This window comes from Haemorhous mexicanus, chromosome 1 (assembly GCF_027477595.1).
Source record: "Haemorhous mexicanus isolate bHaeMex1 chromosome 1, bHaeMex1.pri, whole genome shotgun sequence".
Classification (NCBI taxonomy): Eukaryota; Metazoa; Chordata; class Aves; order Passeriformes; family Fringillidae; genus Haemorhous; species Haemorhous mexicanus.
The window spans coordinates 27,665,774-27,686,243 of NC_082341.1; the positions used below are offsets into that span (position 1 = coordinate 27,665,774).

Consider the following 20,470-nt stretch of genomic DNA (forward strand, 5'->3'; position numbering starts at 1 on the left):
CAGGATGAATTGTGAATATGGAATTTCCACTTCAACTAATTCACAGAACATTAGGCCCCTGGTATTTATACTGTGTACAGTAGTGGTGTCTGAGTTATGCTCAATAGTTACACCAAGTACTATTCAATAACTCTTTTCACTGAACATTATGCCAAATTCCTTTGAGGGAAAAATATAAGATTCTGGGACCAAAAAACTCCATATTTATTTCTGAGGGACATGGCTGAGAGCCCATGAGTGGTGAGAAAACTGAATAATTTTGATTTACTTGCAAGTAAACTTCATGCAATGCAGAAAGAAAAGCAGATGAGGGCAGGACTATTTCAGTTTGGCTTTGACGGTATTGTGAAATACTGAGTCCTCTAAACTCCAGGCCAAATAGAAATTCAAGACAACCTTGGAAGCAACCTTGCAGCATCATGCCCTTTTATTTGCCAGAATACAGGGTCTGATACTATAGTACTGACAAAAATCAGGAGGTTTCCAGATGGCTCTAAAAGAAGTTGGATGTGATACTTAAGAGTCTTGCAGTCTTGCTTTAGCTGAACTTTGGTCCTTGAGTTAGTTTTGAATATTAATCAAAGGTTTGGGGTTCCACTGATGGGTGTCTGCTCAGCATGTTTCAGATGGTGCATCTACAGAATGGGGCTGATCTCAACACCTTTAGCATGAGCAGAAAATCCCTTAATTAAGGTGACCTGGCCTTAGCTTTCAAGTTAAAGCTTTCAAGTTTAAATTGGGTGTTATATTTGTGCAGAGATTTGGTCTCTCCTGGTTGCAGTGACTAACCAAGGTGGCCTGCAGTGGAATGTTAGGGCCTTCTTTAATAAAATTTAAATTTTGAAGTAATGTTTATGCTTGTGAAATAAGATAAAGAATCACTGATGTACTGGCTCTGCAGAAATGGAAGGTTTCTTAGCTTAGACATCACCAAACTATCCTGAAAGACAGAAGCAGATCCAACAACAAATTAAGGTTACTGCTGAAAGCAGAGCTGTATGCCAAGCAGCAAGACAAGCCTTGATCTTTTTTCTCAGTACTCTTTAATGGGCAGAAGAAATGTTGTTTCTTTTCCTGTCAGGCAATTTACATCCAGGATTCAAAATAGGGAGTAGTGACTGGGTGACCTTGACTTGCACAGAACAAAGAGAGTTAAACTGTTTGAGTGAGCCTGGCTGGTCTTTTGACAACACTCCTGTATTGCTTTGGGTTACCCAGAGTCCACAGGCACAGATTTATTCTGCACTCTAATTGCAAATGCCTACATGAGGTGGCAATCTGAGAGATTTATAATTAATTGCAATGACTGAAGTGTTAATTCTTAAGTATCTCACTAACAAATATCTTTTTCATGTTTCTATCTAGTAAGCAAGATAAATCTGTAAACCAGCACTCAGTGCACATCAGTCTTATTGACTAAAGCTAGTGTATTGAGAGTTTGTAATGTGAAGAAAATTACTTATTAGAATAATGGTTTTGAAGTTGCATACAGGGCTGGCATAATTTGGATTAATGCATTAATTTAATATAAATTAAAAATAGGGTTTCATATTATGGAACTAGGGCTAGGTGCACTAATGGGGACAATCTGTACATGTAATCCACAGAGGCCCCTAATTTTGGACACCAAGAAGAGATGTGCCTGGCAGTTTTGGATGAGTGTTTGTACATAGCTTGAGCATGAATAATATTTCTGCTCACTAAATTCACCCATGGGCATGTTTGAAAATAAACCCATATATAATTTCCTTCTTTTAGCAGAACTAAAGTGACTTTCATTGAAATGTCACTGAAGCCCAATTGCACTGGAAGACAGATCAGTATTCAAGCTGCCAACAAAAAGACTGATGTTGGTCATAAATCCTGTTATCTGCCAGCCCTGACGTGGGTTTGAGTTGAGATACAGCTGTGATCAATGCTACTTAACTGTACCTCTAACTGATGGCTCACCCAGACATGGTAGAACAGAGACCAAATTATGCTGGAAAGCACTTATAAATGGGGCTTCTACCTGTGATGTGACACTGATAAACAAAGCATCATCTCTGAATGACACATTTTTTAGGTGTACTTAAGTACAGCACCCAGTGCAGCTGTATCAGTGCAGGGATGATTGTGCCAGAGCTTGGAACTGCACGTGCTGCACAGGGCTAGTAGAGAGGCAGCTGTGTAATGCAACTTCTAACATTACCTCTCATCCCAGCAATTCCAGTTGATTATTTGAGATACTGAAATTTTATTTGATGGTTGTGCATCACCTCTGCACAAGCACCCTCTAAGGTTTTGTATCCCAATTTCTAAGCTTATTGTTTTCTTAGAAGTTACTATTACTGAGAGGAGGTTGTGCTGTGTTACAGCTGGCTGGCTCATAAATTCCCATGGCATGTGGAGATCTGAGCTTGTACTTCCTGAATGTTTTTCAGGCTGAAATGAAATAAAAGTCTTTGAAATAGGCAAGAGACATGTGCACATGCTCTAAGCTGGCCAGAAGTGGTGTCTTCCCACAGGGCTCCTGGGGACCCGAGTCTTGTACCTGCTTTGCCTCACATGGAGCAGAACCCCAGGCTCCAGGTGAGCATCCTTATTCTCATAATAAACCACTCCATGGAGTACCTTAACTCTGATTATAATGGAGAGTTCATTTCTTCCCTCTCTTCTTGTCTGGAGTGGACAGCAGTGTCCCTCAAGAGGCTATTTCATATTGCTGTGATACAGTGCATCAGGAGGATGTTGACACAAAATTGAGCCTGTGAATGTCCTACCGCTTAAACTGCCTTATTTTGGTTTTATTTTGAAAAGAAGTATTAAATATGACCATTACGACAATAGTGAATGAATCTTAATTCTCTTTGTCTAATTTTCTACTTAAAAACTTCATTTTTTTTAAACTACCTGCTGGGATTTGTTTTGCCTTTTTTTTTAATCAGATTGTGCTTCTAAGGCTGAAGCACGTTGGATGCCTGGAAGCATTTCTGTTTTCAGTGAGAACCTCTGTTAACATGATTCAATCATTTGTAAATGCAGGCATGCACTCAGCAAATTTGATAAGCCCTGAGATGAATTTAGATGCACAAAAATGGTGAAATAGCCTAATCCTTCCTATAGAAGATAATGTTTAAACAAATTTACTTCATTCAATGAAACACCTGGGCAAGCTTATTTAATATAGTCTTTGCATTTAATTATCCTCTCTGATGGGGCACTTGCCATATTCCAAAATGTGATTATTTTCTTTGGTATTAATTATTTTAAGATCCTCAAAGGAAACTGGGAGAGAAATAAAAAGGGGGTCTTAATTAACCTGAGCCACCAAAAGTCATCTTGCTGGAATAGAGAAGATGGAAAATGGAACTGAAAATAAATAGTGCTTTAAAAATCATGAATAACGAAGAATAGCTCTTAAAATCTGAAAAGAATTCTATATGAAGGAGTTGTTGCTAGGCATTAATATCAGAAAGGCACACTTCCACATAAAACTGTCTGATAGAGGAAAGACAGTAATGGAAAAAATATTTCTGTGAAGAAATCAATATGCACGAAATTATTGGCAGAATTCAAGGAGGTGCAAAATTATGATATACTCAGAGAACAATAAAACCCATATTCAGTGTCTTCAGTTCTTTTCTCATTTTGCTCTTGTGGGGATGGCATAAAGGAAGCTATTCCTTTTGGGAAGAATTTATTCCACAATATATTTCTGGCAAGTAGCTTTACTAAAAGTGGTATCACTGCATAATCCTATTGCTCCTGTCTTTGCAAGAAGGAATACTGCATGTGAGAAAAGGAGACCCTGCTCTCTTCACCACAGCTAGAACTGCAATAGGAATGGGCTTTGGATGTTCTTATTCTAGACAGCAAATCAACACACTACGGCAATTTATGCACGAGCAATCAAATCACCAGGGCTTTTTGATTCATCATTACTACTTGAAAGGATATTTGCTATGTGGGTTTGCACAGGACAAATGTATGTAACCTCTAAATGTTGCTTTGGTTGCCTAAGCAAGAGGGAATTGTGCATGTTTTAGGCAATTATTCAGTGTTGTACTTTCAGGTTACTCTTGCTTAATCAATTAATGGTATTTTGCTACTTGAAAATCTAAGTGCCGTCTTGCAAAGATAATGTATATAATATTAACTTTTGCAAGAAGCCAGACAGCACCTCATGCTATTGGCAGCAGATTTGCCTTGTATTCTACTGCTGCTATGAGCTGTATGTTCCACACTCTGTAGGTGTGAAAAGGGATTAAAACCAGTTTTACAACAGAAGTACTGCTGGCTTTTATTCTTTCAATTACAAGGCAGTCACACAAATTTTAATTTCCAGTCAAAGTGAAAGCAGCTACCAAATCATACTCCTGCTTCATCTGGAAAGCAAATTAAGCTGTTTTATGCCACTTGAAAAAGTAATCCAAAGTCAGCTCTCACAGTCAACAACAAGACTTGGTTTTCCCTTAGTTTTTCAAAAGGCATGAAGTTTATTTCACTTTTCTGCAGATACTCTGTGTAGGTGCTTATAATCTCTCATTTTCACTACTGCTCATTCCAGTGCATTTGAAAATGCTTTGTTGGGCTCAGTCTTGGTGCTGAAAGCGTGTGTTTTCTCTGGGAAACTTTTGAAATTATAGGAAATGCTTGTGAAATATTGAAAATAATGAGAGAAAAAAAATGTTTTCTGATCATCTATGTTTGCGTTCTTTGCAGCAGATATATTTTCATGATCAAATTGAAATATATTCCTATTTTTTCACAAGATTGTACTCAAGCCATTCCCAGACACAAGGAGAAAGTCCAGAGAAGAGCAGTTAATATGCTCAGAGGGCTGGGGTACCTTTTCTATAAAGCCAGGCTGAGACCTGTGGCTTTTCATCCTGAAGAAAAGAATGTTCTGGGAAGAATTTAGAGCACCTTCCACTACCTAAAGGGACCACAGAAGAGCTGAAGAGGAACTTTTGACAAGGGCATGGAGTGACTGGACATGGGGCAAATGTCTTGAAACTGAAAAAAGTAATTTTAGATCAGATAAAAAGAAGAAATTCTTTACTGTGAACGTGGTGAGGCACTTACACAAATTGCCCAGAGAAGCTGAGGATGTCATATCCCTGGAAGTGTTCAAGGCCAGGCTGGATAAGGCTTTGAAGTGGAAGGTGTGCCTGTTCATGGCAGGGGCGCTGGAACCAGATGATTTTTAAGGCCCCTTTCAAACCAAGCCATTCTATGATTCTGTGAGACCTATATTCCTCTCCTCTGTCGGGTGGCAGTGAGTTCAGTCCCTAAGTCCTCTCTCTGAAACCCTCCTTTGAATATTGTGTCATGATATTCATGTATGGCACCTATAAAGATGGAAATTTATAGAAATCTGTGGGGTCTCAATCAGGCAGGAGTTCAGAGCTGTGCTGTCCTGGAGGTGGTGGCAGGGCCAGCAGGTGTCAGGCAGGCTGGGTGCTAAGGTGGGCTCCTTGTCCAACACATTGTGTGACGAGCTGGTGGCTGCTCCTCTGCTGCCGGAGGCCTCTGGACCTGCAGATAAAATCACAGGATCAGTCAAGTTGGAAAAGGCCTATGAGAAGATTGAGTCCAATCTATGACTGAACCACACTAAGTCACTATGTGCCACATCCAGTCTTTCCTCAGACGCCACGAGGGATGATGACTCCACTGTCTTCCTGGGCAGTGTCTAGATGTCTAGAAACCCTTTCTGTGAAGAAATTCCTCCTAATGTCCCACCTAAACCTCCCCTGGTGCAGCTTTAGAGTACACCCTCTTGTCCTGTCCTGTTGCTGGTTGCCTGGGAGAAGATGCAGACCCCCCCACCTGGCTCCAAACTCCTTTCAGGGAGTCGTAGAGGGTGACGAGGTCAGCCCAGAGCCTCCTTTCTCGGCAGCCCCGGCCCTGCTGGGGTCACGGGCGCTCGGGGGGGCTCCCACCCGGCACGGGGGGCGGCGGGCGGGGGAGGCCGGCGCTGAGGAGGAGGAGGAGGAGGGGGAGTGGGAGCGGACTGAGAGGGTAAAAGCGAGAGGAGCGTGAAGGAGCGGGGCTGAGAGGGCAGCGAGCCGAGGGGAGCGGCAGCGGAGCGGGACGCGCTGCCCGAGCCGGGGCTGCCGGGCCGTGCCGGGTCATGGCGGGGCTGCGGCTGCTGCTGGGGCTGTGGCTGTGCGCTCTCTGCCCCGGGCCGGCCCCCGCCTGCAGCCCTCGCTGCCGGCACGGCGGACTCTGCCTCGCCGACGGCTCCTGCCTCTGCTCCAAGGGCTACGAGGGCGAGCGCTGCCAGCACGGTAACGCGGGCGGGACGCGCCGCTCCCGGGGCGCTCCGAGCGCGGCAGGGACGGGCACAAGCGCTGCTGGCTCGCTTCTGTCGTGCCAGCCCTCCGGCCAGCAATCCCTGCTGGAAGGGCTGAGGAGATGGGGTTTGGATCTGGTGTGAGAGGCGGATGGTGAGGTGCCGGGGGGATCCTAAAGGAGGGGAGGTGGAAGAAGAGAGTTAAGGCACTCTTTGGTATCACACTCGGCGATAGCGAACTGATGGAGCACAGCCGAAAGCCAGCATGAAGACCCCTCGTTAGTAAGCAGACCCCGCTGTTGGACATGGCCGTGGGTCCTTAGAGAACTTTTTGGCACTTGGGTGTTGGGTAAGAGGTCCCTTGCTGGACAGGCTTTGGTGTTTTATTCCTCCTACTGCTTTAACTGCACGCTTAAATACTCCCCTGTAAGTATTTAAGGAATCACAGGATCAGTCAGGTTGGAAGGGACCAGAAGGTCATCTGGTCCAACATCCCTGCCCAGGGAGGGCCATCCTAGAGCGCAATGCACAGGATTGCATCCATATGGTTCTTGAATGCTTTTAGAGTCTTAACAGCATTCTAAGCCACAACAACATTTAATTAGCATCTCTAGGTGCAATTAGTCAGGACTAGTCACTAAAAAAAGCATCAAAAGAGTGTGTAGAAAGTAGCTTATTTTCTGCATTTCTTTCTATTTGGAATACACTATGCTTATAAAAGCACTGTTTTTTCCTTCCTGGATGTTACCTGAGGCACAGAGTCATTTGTACATCCCATTTCCACGGTAGGAGGCATAAAGCTAGGGTGGAGTCTGTTCCTGTTGGTTTCCATAGAGAGACAAAGTATTTTTTGAAAAAGCAAAAGCAAACATCCTGAAGAAGAGTTTTAGTTTAAACCCTGTTCAGTGTATCATATAGAATTTCCAATTTTCTTGTTTAAAAGTTTAACTGTAGGTCTTGTGGCTATTAAATGCTAAAAATCACTTTGTCAGGAGCTCCTTTGCTTTGGATGTTGTACAATGTGAAGAGGTGAAAAAATTGTACGATATTTGTTCTAATTTTCAATGTTCTTCATTTGAAAAGTGATTTTTTTTTTTTTTTTAAACTCTGAAATGAGATGCTGAAAATTTTATTAGCGCTGTAATTGTTCATGGAGTGTTTCATTTTGAGGCTGAGGCTAGCAGGTGGTGACAAGTACTGTATAGCTGATGTGCTGTGTAGTGGAGATTAAAAAGTATGCTCTATGAACTGTTTCAAAAACTGTTGGTTCCTAAACATTTTGGGATTTAGGGAGAGGCGAAATATTGGTGGAGAGGCAGATCAGTTCTTGAACTAGAGAGGTGAACTGTCTGGAATTGCTAAGGAAACCACTGAATCCTTGTGCTCATAAGGTCATCAATGTAGGAAAAAAAAATTGGATAAATGAAGCTACATACCTTGTTCTGTCAAAAAAAAACCAAACTGAAAACTGTGTAAAATAACACAGAAACAGAATTGTTCTTAAATCAGGAGCTCTTGTATGGCACTTCCCAAGAAATGAGAGCATCTGGTAAAAGTTATGGAGAGCTGAGCACTGGCTGGTTTTTTCATATATCTCTGTTCTTTCTTTGCCTGCTAGCACTCATTCTGTGGGTACTAATGTGAAAAGTCCTCTGTTTTTCAAATTGGGTGTCTTGAGAGTGCAATAAGTATATGAGGACAAAATCAGGATGGTGTTCCTCATTGTTCATCTTTTTTACTTTTCACCCATCCAGACAAAGAATAAGTAGAAGGCTCATCTCACACCAGCAGCTAACTCAGATGAGACTCCCAGACACAGATGGGTTTCTAAAACCTGTGTGTGAATAAACAAATGTTTTCACAGACAGCAGGGCTGATTCAGGGGTGATTATGACATGCAAAGGGTCTACATGATAGGTAATTCATTTGCAATCTGAATGGATCTATCCAGAATTTTGCAAAACTGAGATTTTTATTCATACCTTATCAAACTTCTCCAAGCTGTCAGCAATGAAAAAGTTTCAAGATTTATGATGATCATAGATGCTTTTCTCCCAACAGATTATTAGAGTTGTGGGAAAAGTCACATTTATCTTTGATGCTTGCTAAACAAACACTGCACATTTCAGAAAGGTTTCTGAAAAGCCAACCAAAGCAAAAAAAGGGAAGAAAGGAGTGTGGGGGAGAAGGAAATCCTGACTTACTTCTGGAGACATTTTAGAGAAGAGGTATAAGGAACAGAGCATGTAGTTTTTCTGAAGATGAAAGCAGGAATCCAGTAAAGAGTAAAGAGTCTGATATTTCATCTTAGGAATCACATGATGCCTCTCAAGTTGCAACATCTTTATATTGAATCATTTCTTCTTATTACCTATTTTCTGTTATTTCTCCAGTTATCAATAGCTTTTTTGGCAGTTCAGCTGTGTTCCTGTTTAATATGGATCTTTCTTCTTCCTCTTCTGTCCAGGCCCAAAACATTCCTTAGTTTTGAGTGCTTTTGCTTAAGCTTTTGTTTAGTGTGGTGGAGTGCCCCCATGCAGGGAAATGATTTCACCTTATCAGCAATGTAAGATGTAATGGCAGATACATCTTAGAAAATATTAAGACAAACAGATGAAAATAAAATAATTTCTTATTTGCAGATTTCTTATGTATTTAAGTAGTAACTTTAGTAAGATTCACCAATATTTATCCAAGCTTTCTTTGTTGTCTGTCTTACAGCTACATGTTATCCAAAATGCAAAAATGGGGGAGAGTGCCTCCGACCTGGAAAATGCAGATGTCCTCCTGGGTATGGGGGTAGATACTGCCATAAAGGTAAAACCCAAGGAAGTGATAGCTTGGAAAGACAAAGAGTTTGAAAAGAGACTAAATTAATTTAGGATGCCTCAAGTCCTGGGTCTAACACACTTTGAAATAATGACCTTACTTCTGTAAATCTCTGACCTTACTACCAAGACATGCATGGCCTAGAGGATCTGCGTGCTTGCAGGAGGATGGGATGGAGTACATGTGCTGAAATGTGTTGTGAGAATCTGAGTGAGTTTTTTGCCTTGGAAAATACACTGTTGTACATGTACAAACTTGTGGTGTGGTGCAATGTGCAATCTCACAAAATCACAGACTGGGCGAGGTTGTAAGGGACCTGTGGAGGTCATGATTTCCAAGCTCCCTGCTCAAGCAGGGCTACCTAGAGCCAGCTGCTGAAGGCCATGTCTTCATGTCTTTTGATTATCACCAAGGACAGAGACTCCACAATTCCCAGGGCAATCTGTACCAGCATTTGGTCACCCTCCCTGTGAAACCTGCTGATGATTTCCTTGTCCTTAATGTGCCTGGAAATGGTTTCCAACATCAGTCCTTGTATTACCTCACTAGGACCTGAGGTGAGGCAGATCATCCTGTAGTTCCCTGAGTCCTTCTTGCCCTTCTAGAGGACTGGAGTAATATTTGCTTTCATCCAGTCCTCATGCACTTCTCTCTGTCACTCTGATGGATCAAATGCAATCAATATTAAATACATTAACTTACATTGTGTGACAAAGTAATATGCAAACAAACATTGAAGATCTTTTCCAGCTGTGCTGGGTTTGACTTGCATGTCCTTGCATGTTCAGTGTTTGTGCCAAAAATCTGTTATCTGAAATTGTGTTCGATACTTGTAGTTGAACAAGAGATTTGGAAATTTTATCTACAAATTATCAAGCAGACATCCAAACTGTCCATCTTTACAGTGAAAAATAGTTGTTTTTCTTCAATACAGTGAAGGTGGTATAGAATATACATTCATGCTTGTGAAAGGCAGCATTTGATTGTACAGAACAGTGATTGTGCTCTCCACAGTTGATACCAATCATATGTCTGGCATAAATAACGCTTCATTAATGAGGCCTTCAGGGCTTTGATGTGTAGAACAATTCTGAAATGAGGAGGCTAGCTCAAGTATTGGCCTTTGGGAAGGCACTGCTTAACTTGACTTAGTCATAGTTTCATTTGTCAAAGTAATACCCTCTTCTCTTCCTCTTGTTACATGTAGGTCCTGTCAGGTAAGGAAACACATGAATCCTTCACCACATATTATTGGCTTACCAAGAGTGATTTGGCAAGTTTGATACCAATATGCATGTTGCTAGTTCCTGTGGTGTAGCTGATGAGCAGCCATGTCACTGGTGAGAAGTAGAACAGTGCCTTGCCCCAAACAGTTGAAAGTTTAGCTTTTGCAGATGTGATGAAACAAGTAGTTGATGCCAGACGAGCTGTTTAAAGACAATTATCTGAAGTCCTGTGCTGCTTTTGAAATGCCCAATGTATGCTGTCTTCCACAGTAAGCTGTGAAGGAGGCTGTCAGAATGGTGGGGAATGTGTCTCTGTCAATGGAGTGGTGAAGTGCCTCTGTGCTTCTGGCTGGACAGGATCAAGATGCCAGGAAGGTGTGTGTCTACATTTATGCAAATATTTATATTAATTCTAAAACTGCAGTATCAAAAACATTTTAAGTATATTAATGGAAATGTCATTGCATTACTACAAAAATGAGTGACCTACATTGTGGATGCTTACACAGATAAAATAGTGTGAAAATATTTTGTATTAAGGTGTACAACTGTTGACATTTAAACCAAGATTCATTACACAGTACCTATAATTTTTTTTTTCCATTTCCATGGTCCTGGAAATGCTTTTGGAGTTATACCAGTTGAATATCTGGCCTAGAAGAAAATGTGTTTTGCCATTTTGACTTGTATCATCCTGAATTTTTCATTCTGTCAGGATTCTTTTACGTCAGTTTTGTAAATCCTGCTGACTGACCTATTCTTTTTCTTGTAGCAATTTGTCCTCAAGGCTGTCGGAATAATGGAGCTTGTGTGGCTCCTGGGATTTGTAGCTGTCCAGCTGGATGGGTCGGTAGAGCATGTCACTTAGGTAAATGACTTCTGACATTTTTCATTTATCCTTTCCTCTGCTTGTTTGATTTACCAATCAAAGTGTTCAAATCTTCAGGGCCTAACAAAGCTTCCAGGGAAGGGATCTTTGAGTAGTAACTGAGAGCTGCTTCCACATACTGGGGCTCTTGCAAGTATGTATAGGGAGTAGATTGGCCAGAAACACGTAACATTTCACTTTGAAAGAGATTCAGATTTTTCTTTTTTAATTAATTACTTGGTATGTTTTGTTGGTGTTTCTGAAATATTGTTTGTAAACTGAGACCCCAGTATAAGGAACTGAAAATTACAGAAGTACTGTTGCTACTGGTGGGGGTTAGAAGCTTCATTAAATTTTATAGACATGTAAAATTTAAGCTTGCTTCTCACTTTGAGGTTAAGTTGATAGAATCAACTCCATGTGTTCTTAGAACTCTGAAAGCTGCCTGTAATCAGGATTAGTACTGACACTCTTGCTGAACAACTACTTCCATTTTCACAAACTTTGATTCACAAAAGCAGGTGATTATAAAGTCTTTAATCTTCGCTTCCTGGGCCTTGTATGCTTGTAACAGCACTGCCTTTGTGGCAATAATCCTGAGACTACAAAAGGCAAGGGTTTCTTTTTTTGCTCTCCAAGAGTCTGAAAACTCATGCAAACATTGGTTTTGAACTGGATATTGTGGGTTCAGAGTCTCTGGATTAAGTCCTCCTCATCTGATATTTTCTCATGGCTGTGGCACTAAATCAGCTAGTGTTAGTTCTTCTACAATACAGATGGTCCAGCAAACATTCACAAGTAATACTTTGATATTCCCATTGACCATCAAAATGGGTTTATATTCATCAGTGTATTGAGACAGAGGGTGATATTAAAAGCCAAGTGTGGGAGTTGCAGAGAACTTATAGAATGCTTAGCTCCCTGCAGCTGCAGTAATGGCAGAAGTAATGTCAAAATAATCAGTTCCCAAGCTAACTAGATCTGCATCAAGTTTGACTTCTTTTGTGTACATGCTCATACATAAATTGCAGCCCCTGGCTTGTCAGCTGAACTGGTGTGTAGCAGGGGACAGCTGAAGCTGTGCCCACCTCTGCTCTTGGGGGGAGGAGGAGGACCGTACATGAGATAGTGCTAGGATGAGGTGATTGTTTCCTCATGGGTGTGGATCCAAGCACTGGCTTCAATAAGTTTCAGCAGGAAATTTTATTGTTCTCTCACTTTTATGGCAGCATCCATTTCAAAAAAAGCCTGTGCCTTAAAGAACAGAAATTATAGTATTTTAAAAGGGAAATGGAGCATGAATAAGACTAGATGTACTGTGCCTGTATTCCAGTGAAGGCCACAATGCCATAAATTGAGAGACATTGCTTTTCAGTTCTTCCATTATGCTTTTATTTATACTGTCCCAGTGCAGTCACCAGGGAACAATTCTGCTACTGCAGTGAGACAAAAAGAAAAATGATCCTGTGCTGTGCTGAAGATATGCTGTGTATCTGGTGTCTCGTTTCAGCTGTGTGTAAACTGCCCTGCCAGCACGGAGGGAAATGCATCGCTCCAAATGTGTGTAGATGTCGACTGCCATACTCCGGGCCACAGTGTACAAAGAAAAGGAAGGAATGAAGCAACTTCAGCCAAGATAATCTGCATTTCTGCATTTTTTTTTTTACGTGACTATACGGAGAGGAAGTCTGCAGCAGTGGGGGACCTTAAAATAGACATGGTAACTTGATTTTAGACAGATTTTTGTCCTCACTATATTAAGTACATGCTTTTCTATATGAAAGGAAGGTATTGCTGATCGTAAGAAAGTTGTTACAATTATCCAACTGTGTGCAGTGTACGACAGACATCTTTTATCCTCATTTTTTTCTTAATAAGCAAAAGTATTATTCTTGATTGATGCAGCTGACCTTGAAATAAAATTTTCCTCAAATCAAGTCAGAATTGATCTATGCTCTTCTTTTTGATTTTTCTCCCCTTTGACTAGACTTACTGTGTTATATAATTACATTTTTTAAAAGCACACGAAACAAAAAGCCCTCAATTCACATCATCAGAAGTGAATGTTAGTTCAAATATAATTTGCCTTGAGATTAAATAGTTGCAAGAGGAAACTTGCAGAGTTTGCATCTTCCCGGAACATTACCAAACTGCAAAGCATCTTATTTAAATCATGGTTATCATTTTATGTCTGCTTCCTGTCCCTCCCCCTCCAAACTGATCTGGATCTCAATCAGCTAAACAGTATTTTAAAAAAACCCCAACAACTAGCACTCCCCCATCAACACTTGTTCAGTCAATTCTGCTGTTGCTTCCTAAAAGCTTAATCCATGCTGATACTCTGAAAGTTCTTATCTTGACTACTTCTAAGGTCATATTATCTGACCATCTCTCAACATCCAATTATTTCTTTTCCCTACCCCAGTGAGACAGGGAAATGAATTTTTCTTCTGAAGACATTGATAATTCTATGCTATTCAAGACTGCGTTGTACTGGGAGCAGTATAATGGGAGGCTGCAGACTAGCAGTGAGGAAAAGCTGTGCCTGTCACAAATCACGTGTGGAGGATGTTGACGTTGTCTTCTGGAGATGTTCCTGTATGGCTTCATTTAGGTTTTGCAGCCTTTTGAATGGGCTGCAGAATGGACTGAGTTTCCTATGTTCATTGTTCCTTGCCTCATTTGTGCTGTTTTTACTATGGCACTGTTGAAGAAAGTTTTTGCCAAAACACGCAACCTGAATCAGTGAACTTTCCAAATGATGCTCAGATCAGTTTTTATTTTTTTGAGAGATTGCTTTTCATTGTCTTCTAGATGAAACTGGAATTTTTTCTCTCTGTGTGTGTGAGGATTTTTGCTACGCTTTACTTTTTGTTTGAACAGGATTTTAACTGTGTTTAACTACCAGAACATGTAGCTCTCATGGGCAGTGACTTTGGTGGACCTGTTTCTCCAGGGATTACAAGCCACTGAGCAAAGAGGCAAAGGTAATGGGGTCTTCTCAGTTACCAATCTTCTCTACAAGAGGGTGCCCAAGCATGCAGAGGGCAATTGAAAGGCAATGGTTTAGCTCCTGAGACTCCCGTTTCCTGTTCTGAGCAATTGCATAGTTGAGCTTTCTCCTGTGCTTGCTTTGGGGGCTCAGAGGAAACCTGCTGCAGAGATGTTGTGAAGGATTTCCTGCAAGGACAGGGCCCAGTATAAGAGGAATGCACATTTTTTGTGCTGCTTTTGCTGGGATACACTGGCTATTTCACACCTGCTGGCGAAAATGTGATTATCATGTGTGGAACAAGATGGTTTCATCAACAGTTCTGAAGTTTTATAATGATGATGATGATGATGATGTAATTCTGTGTCACAATCCACTACATCATGCCACCATTTAGAAATTCAGGAGTTAGGCTGATATATATTATATATATATATATATATTATTATACATATCATAATATTATAATATATGTATTATACCTTAGGTGACATAGTGTTTGCCAGGGAATGAATGGGAAAAAAATTACTTGCACCAGACACAAAATTTGGAACAAATAATCAGTACTATGTAAATAAAAAGAAGCATAATATCTCAGTATTATTCCCAAAAAGACTGACTTCTACTAATAAAGACAAAAGTGACAGTAATAGTGACTAGAAGCTGGAAGAGATATTGGCATTGTCAGGAGCAAGAGACCAGAAGCAGTCGTTGAAAGATCTGTAATTGGTGTTTCTGAACAGGCCAAAACAAATGCTAATTTAGTTTCCTGTTTAGAAATGATTGAAGTAAGCAGTAATTTGATGCCACACAGAATGCAAGGGCGTATTTCAGAAATACTACTTGAACATAGCACCATCTACTGGCTACAGTGTTCTTCATGGTTTTGGTTATTGTTTTGTTTTTTGGTTGTTTTTTGTTTTTTAATTTTAAGAAATATTTCTTCTTATCATTCAATTAAAATTTAAGCGAGTTTAAAAGTGATTTTTCTAGTTAGTTAGAGTTGAACAATCTTAGAATGTATTATTAACAACAGTCTGTGTCCCCAGTTATTATTTCCACAGATAAACATACTAAAAAGACTAAAAGAACTGCCAGTAATTCTTGCCTTTTGTTTGTTTTCTGCTCACTGGAGGATTGAACATACTAGTTAGAGCATGTAATTTTTGGAAATAGCTATGTCCTCCTGTGGGGACATAAGTAATCATGCAGCTCAAAGGTCCAGAAAAGCAACACAGAACATGCTAGCTCCCTTATTCATTAGAGCTAACTGTAACACCTTATACAGATACTCTGCTTTTCACTAAAACAACTGTAAAAATTTTAGGGGTATTGCAGTGGTTGCATTTTTGATACTCTGTCTTTCTAGAGTGTGCATAGAAAGGTGAAGTGTTTCTTCTTTTTAGTTTACTTATATGCACATTTTTATTAATGTTTTCTCTTCTGCTCTAAGTGCTTCTGGCAAGAATGGATTTACTTGGTTTAGCTGTAAAATACCATTTGCTAGCTAAACTGAGCTGTGGGCAGAAGTTGATAAAATGACCTGATCTCAGCACATGACACTTTTAAATGACAGAAATTGCATAAACAACTTTAGTTATTAGCAAAACTTTCTAACCTTTACATTTGGGTTTGTATATGTACCCCAATGTTATGAGAATTTAAACTTTAGATTTTTCCATTTAGACAAATAATGGAGTGGGTGTAGTCAAGTAGCTTCAGTTTTTATACCTATTTACTTTAGGGCTTGTGCTGATACTTCTTCACGAGTTTGCTTTTGGTAAATGGAAATGTTAACTTGCTTTCTCTTCTCAGCTATGAAAATATATAATTAAGTTTCTTAGAAAGAAAGAGCCTTTCCCATAGGCCCCACTTGTGGTTTTATTTTTACATCACAGCCAACAGGATGTGATACCTTCTGTGATACAAGCCCTTCCTTCAGAGAACATTCACTGTACTGCATTTTGAAAGATCATTTCAAGACTGGGGGCAAAAATCAATGTGCACTTGGGAGAATTTCTGCTTTCCTGCAGAGCAACTGTAGTACAACCAGGTAATAAATGGATTGTGTGCATAGGTACCTTCCAGAACTCTTTGGTGTCTAGAGAAATCATGCAAGAAACTTCAACTACGATACTGCTGTTGTGCATAACATGGTAAGAATCACTGCAAAATCTTCAGCTTGATACAAGTTGTCCTTCATTCCTCCAGAGTGGAACTGTGTCAACTCCAACCCTTCTCCCCACTCCCACATCCCCTGACTCTTTTGGGCCTAATTGCAGGTTACAATTTCAGCAGTTCTGTTAACCTCTGTGCACAAGCCCTCTACAGAAATCCACATCTTGTTACACTGGGCAATTTTACTGTATTGTTGCCATGTGCTTTCTAATTAGAGTGAATTCTGTTTCATGTGTATGATGGACAATGTAGAAACAAAATTTCAACTAATCACATAATTACTGGGCAGTTTTGAAGTAGCTATCTGGCATTTTGCATGTACTAATAATTTCTCTGCATCATGCACTTGCTGGAAAATAGCAAAAATAGCACAGCTTAGCACTGAGAATTTTTAGCTACTGTAGCAAAACTCTGGATGTGCTTTTGTTCGCACAGCTTGCATTTGAAAGAAAATAAATAGGAAATAAATAATTTCTGCCTTTAAAAACCATTGAAAATAAACGGTAAACACTAACAATTATAATAAAAAACCCCTTTATTGAGCCTGAAATCCTAGAAATGCACAGATATGTATTGATTAAGTTTTGTGAGTGAAGGATTGAACAAACTCATTAACCAAAGTACTTTTAGCAGGGCTCCAGACAGATGTTATCTTTCTTTTTTTGCACAGTATCTCTGTAACTGACACATGGAACAGCAGTGATTACAATAAGAGATTATCTGATATTGGTGTGCTTGTACTCTAAGAACTTGTTCAGTACCTTTTGTATCCAAAACAGTTTCAAGAGCTAGTCAGATTTTGTTCATCAACACCTTTGTGAGATGTGGGAAAGGAAATGTCCAAGAGGAGTAGGTTTTAAATAATGTAATGGTTCCCAGATCATCAGGCTATCAGCCATGTAGATGCCTGATTGAAAGAAACTATGGAAACACTGAAATTTAAAATGCAAGTGGGAAATTGGACATTTTTTAAATACGCCAGTAAGGCACTTGGAAATCCATGAGGTATCATTCTGGAATGATGCTAAGCTCTCAAAATGCCAGCTTACTTGGCAAGATGACTTAAGAAACTATCAAAAGGTGAGGAGAAATCTAGGCACAGAGCTGCTAACAGCTATGATTTGGTAATCAGCATCCCAGAATGGCAGTAAATGGCAAAATTACCTCTATTTTCTTCCTGTTCAAAATTAGTGCATATAAACTGAATATTGCTCAGGAGAACCGGAAGGCATGATGTTTATTTTTGGCTTAAAAAAACCAAAGCAGTAAACTTCAAATGGCTCAGCTAAAGGGATGTCTGTGTCTATTCATTGTTATGGCAGGAGCTGAAATGTCTTTCTCAGCTCTGGGAGAAGATAACAGTCCTTTGTAGGAATTTTATCTTTTCAAAAACTATCTGGCAGCTGGTAGGTGCTAACAGTTCATTGGAGCAATTGGTAATGGAAAAAAATCCTCTGTGAAGTCTTTACAAATACTTTCTGTCATGGTGAGTATGGATGGCATGATGTACAACAAATTTCTCCTCTTATTAGTTCCTATTTTAATAATCAGCATTGCTGAAAGCATTGCTAAATTCTTTAAGAGTCTTGGGAACAAAATTTCCTCATATTACTGCCATCTCAGACAGGGACATACAAATCTTACAGACACAGGAGTAATTCAGTAGCTGGCTTTTCAAATTTGTGACTGTAAGTAATGAAGTCAAAACAGAAAAGCTGGGATCTGGCTTCTGGCTGCAAAGGCTTGTCATAGATAAATCAGAGTCATTCTGCATCTGGCTGGCTGTTAACAGGGCAGGAGGCCTTGCCTTCATTGGTAGTAGCCCAGCCTCATTTCTGGTTTCCCCTCCTTCCTTGCTACTGGCTTGTTGTTACAACAAGACCCACATAAATACAAAACAGGAAAAACCGGTTTTGCTTTTAATTCTGCCTGCAGCCAAATAATATGTATGTAAACAGTGTTTGTAAACAGGAGGTACCATTCACACTTGCAGAAGTGCTGCCTTCCTTGCAAGAGTCAGCCAACAGCTGCTACAGTTCCCTCAACAGAAATTCCACAGTCCAGTTGAATAAACTGCAGGATTTTGGGCTCAGACATCTGATCTGGGAATTCAATAAAGACATCAGAGGCTGTGGGGTTTGTACATGAGGTAGCAAAAAATTACAGGAATATATATATATGTATGTTTTAATGACTATAGCAGTGTTGTTTTGAAGCTCACCAACATTTTTGATTAATATGAATCTTTTAAAATTAGGCTTCTGAATATTCCTTTCATTTAAACGACTCTGAAATTGCCTTCAACCCTTTTGCTATTTTCAAGTCTCATACATCCACAGAGCATTGCAATTGAATTGCCACACTTCTTCAACCATGATGTCTTTGTACCTTGGAGAAAAAAAAAAAAATATTAAAACCAGACTTTAATGAGGCAACCCATTATTATGATTAAGTTTATGAAACAATTTTAATGAATCCCCGCTTGCCTGATATGCAGAATGAAAACAACAAGTGAAACTTGGGCTTATAGTTTGTTTCATGAAGAAAATGTGCCATTTTGATCAATATATGATACAGCACTGTCTGACTGACAATATATATACTTTTTAGACTGAAAATAGACTAATTCAGTGCAGGACATATTTATGCAAACCTTTAAATCAAAATTATTTTTCTCTTTGGGTCACATTTTGGAAATCCATATTACAAACATTACAGTCTTCTTGATGTAGGATGAGTAGTTGCACACTTCAAAAATATGTATGAGCATTTCTTTGTTTCAACTCCTGAAACAAATCTACTCCATCTCTCAATTCTGCTGGCAGCACAAATGTGTCTAAATGCACTGAAAATTAAAAGATGAGAAACACCATAGATGGTGCAAGAGGAGCAGAATGCTTTTGCTTCAGACATCACAAAACAGTTGCAACAAAATGTTTAATTAAATTACTTCAGCATGTGAGCATCAGCACTCAAGCAAGGGAATCCAACAGAAAACTGCATGACAAAACACAGAAATGGTCATCATTCCCTCTGATACAATAAAGCAAAGTTATTCCCAAGTTACACTTGATGAACTGACTGGCAGTGTAGTTAGTTGGGAAAAGATCAGGGCTTGACTTGATGCAAGCTAAGAAAGTCATCAGTAGGACACTCTTCCCTAAAATAAGGCCAGATGCTGGAAAAGAAAATAGTGGTTGTTATGAAGAGGATAGTTATCATATTCCTACTGCATGACAAGAGACAATCAGCTTAATTTGAAACAAAGGAAGTTTATTTGGTGCTGAGAACAATTCTGTAAGTATTAGGACCTAAAAATTCCTGGAAAGGCTCTTAGAAATTCCATTAATTTTCCCTTGCTACAGAGTGAAAGGAAGCAATCAGACAAAATACACATTTGGTGTTTATCATGCTGCTTCACTGGACTTGGGTGCACTAGTTAATTAACTCCCAAATCACTGGATTGTGATTGTTGCACTAGTTAATTAACTCCCAAATCACTGGATTGGGATGGTGTCTTGGCTCTACACGTACCTGAATTTTCTTCCCACAGAGAACTCCAGTATAACCTGGACGACAGGAGCACACGTTGGGCAATACACATTTGCCTCCAAACAGACACTTCTGGTTGCACACAGCTAAAACAAGAGAGGTGCATGTGAAGCTTTATTCATGGACACATCTTGGTGAAGTGGATGCTATCTCTAGATAGTTATTCTGTTTGTTACAGGAACCAAGACCTTGGAAGGTATTTTCACAGGGTAACATCCCTCAGCATAAGGACACTTAAAAGTCACATAGAGCAAACAGTGTTCTTGTGTCTATCCCATCTCCCTTTTGCTTTGATGCAGATTTAATGTAAGAACACGCTGAGGGCTTGAATGAGACTGAGCAAAGAACATGAGTAAGGTGGTTTTTTGCACATCTTGCTATTTCAAGCTATCATAATGGCCTCTCAGGGCTTGTGCAATAGCATACAGCACTGGAGCAAACCAACACACACTGCCCACACTCCCAGGGTGCCATCAGATCCTGGAGGGCTTCAGAACAGGCAGAGCCATCTCTACTCTTTATCCTGCCTTTGACACAGATGTGGA

At 40.0% G+C, this 20,470-nt stretch overlaps 2 protein-coding genes across 2 annotated transcripts in view; one reads left to right on the forward strand and one right to left on the reverse strand.

The window, feature by feature from the left end:
* The first annotated feature begins 6,045 nt into the window (after positions 1-6,045).
* LOC132322119 (von Willebrand factor D and EGF domain-containing protein-like) lies at positions 6,046-13,140 on the forward strand. The gene is made up of 5 exons (XM_059838140.1): positions 6,046-6,275; positions 9,002-9,097; positions 10,606-10,710; positions 11,108-11,203; positions 12,714-13,140. The coding sequence occupies exons 1-5, from the start codon at positions 6,119-6,121 to the stop codon at positions 12,821-12,823; spliced, it is 564 nt and encodes a 187-aa protein (XP_059694123.1). The 5' UTR covers positions 6,046-6,118; the 3' UTR covers positions 12,824-13,140.
* A 3,769-nt stretch (positions 13,141-16,909) lies between these two features.
* Positions 16,910-20,470, reverse strand: part of VWDE (von Willebrand factor D and EGF domains) — a 31,898-nt gene continuing 28,337 nt past the window's right edge. Inside the window, exons 29-30 of the mRNA XM_059843935.1 lie at positions 19,908-20,011; positions 16,910-18,761 (exon numbers count right to left, since the gene is read on the reverse strand). Coding sequence (XP_059699918.1) covers positions 18,741-18,761; positions 19,908-20,011 — 125 coding nt within the window. The 3' untranslated portion in view covers positions 16,910-18,740. The remainder of the gene's footprint in view (positions 18,762-19,907; positions 20,012-20,470) is intronic.

What these genes read in the sequence shown, in the direction of transcription:
- LOC132322119 (XM_059838140.1), top strand. Translation starts at nt 6,119, where the DNA reads ATGGCGGGGCTGCGGCTGCTGCTGGGGCTGTGGCTGTGCGCTCTCTGC. An exon ending in GGGCGAGCGCTGCCAGCACG is followed by an intron (nt 6,276 to 9,001) that starts GTAACGCGGGCG and finishes TCTGTCTTACAG; the next exon opens with CTACATGTTATCCAAAATGC. An exon ending in AGGATCAAGATGCCAGGAAG is followed by an intron (nt 10,711 to 11,107) that starts GTGTGTGTCTAC and finishes TTTTTCTTGTAG; the next exon opens with CAATTTGTCCTCAAGGCTGT.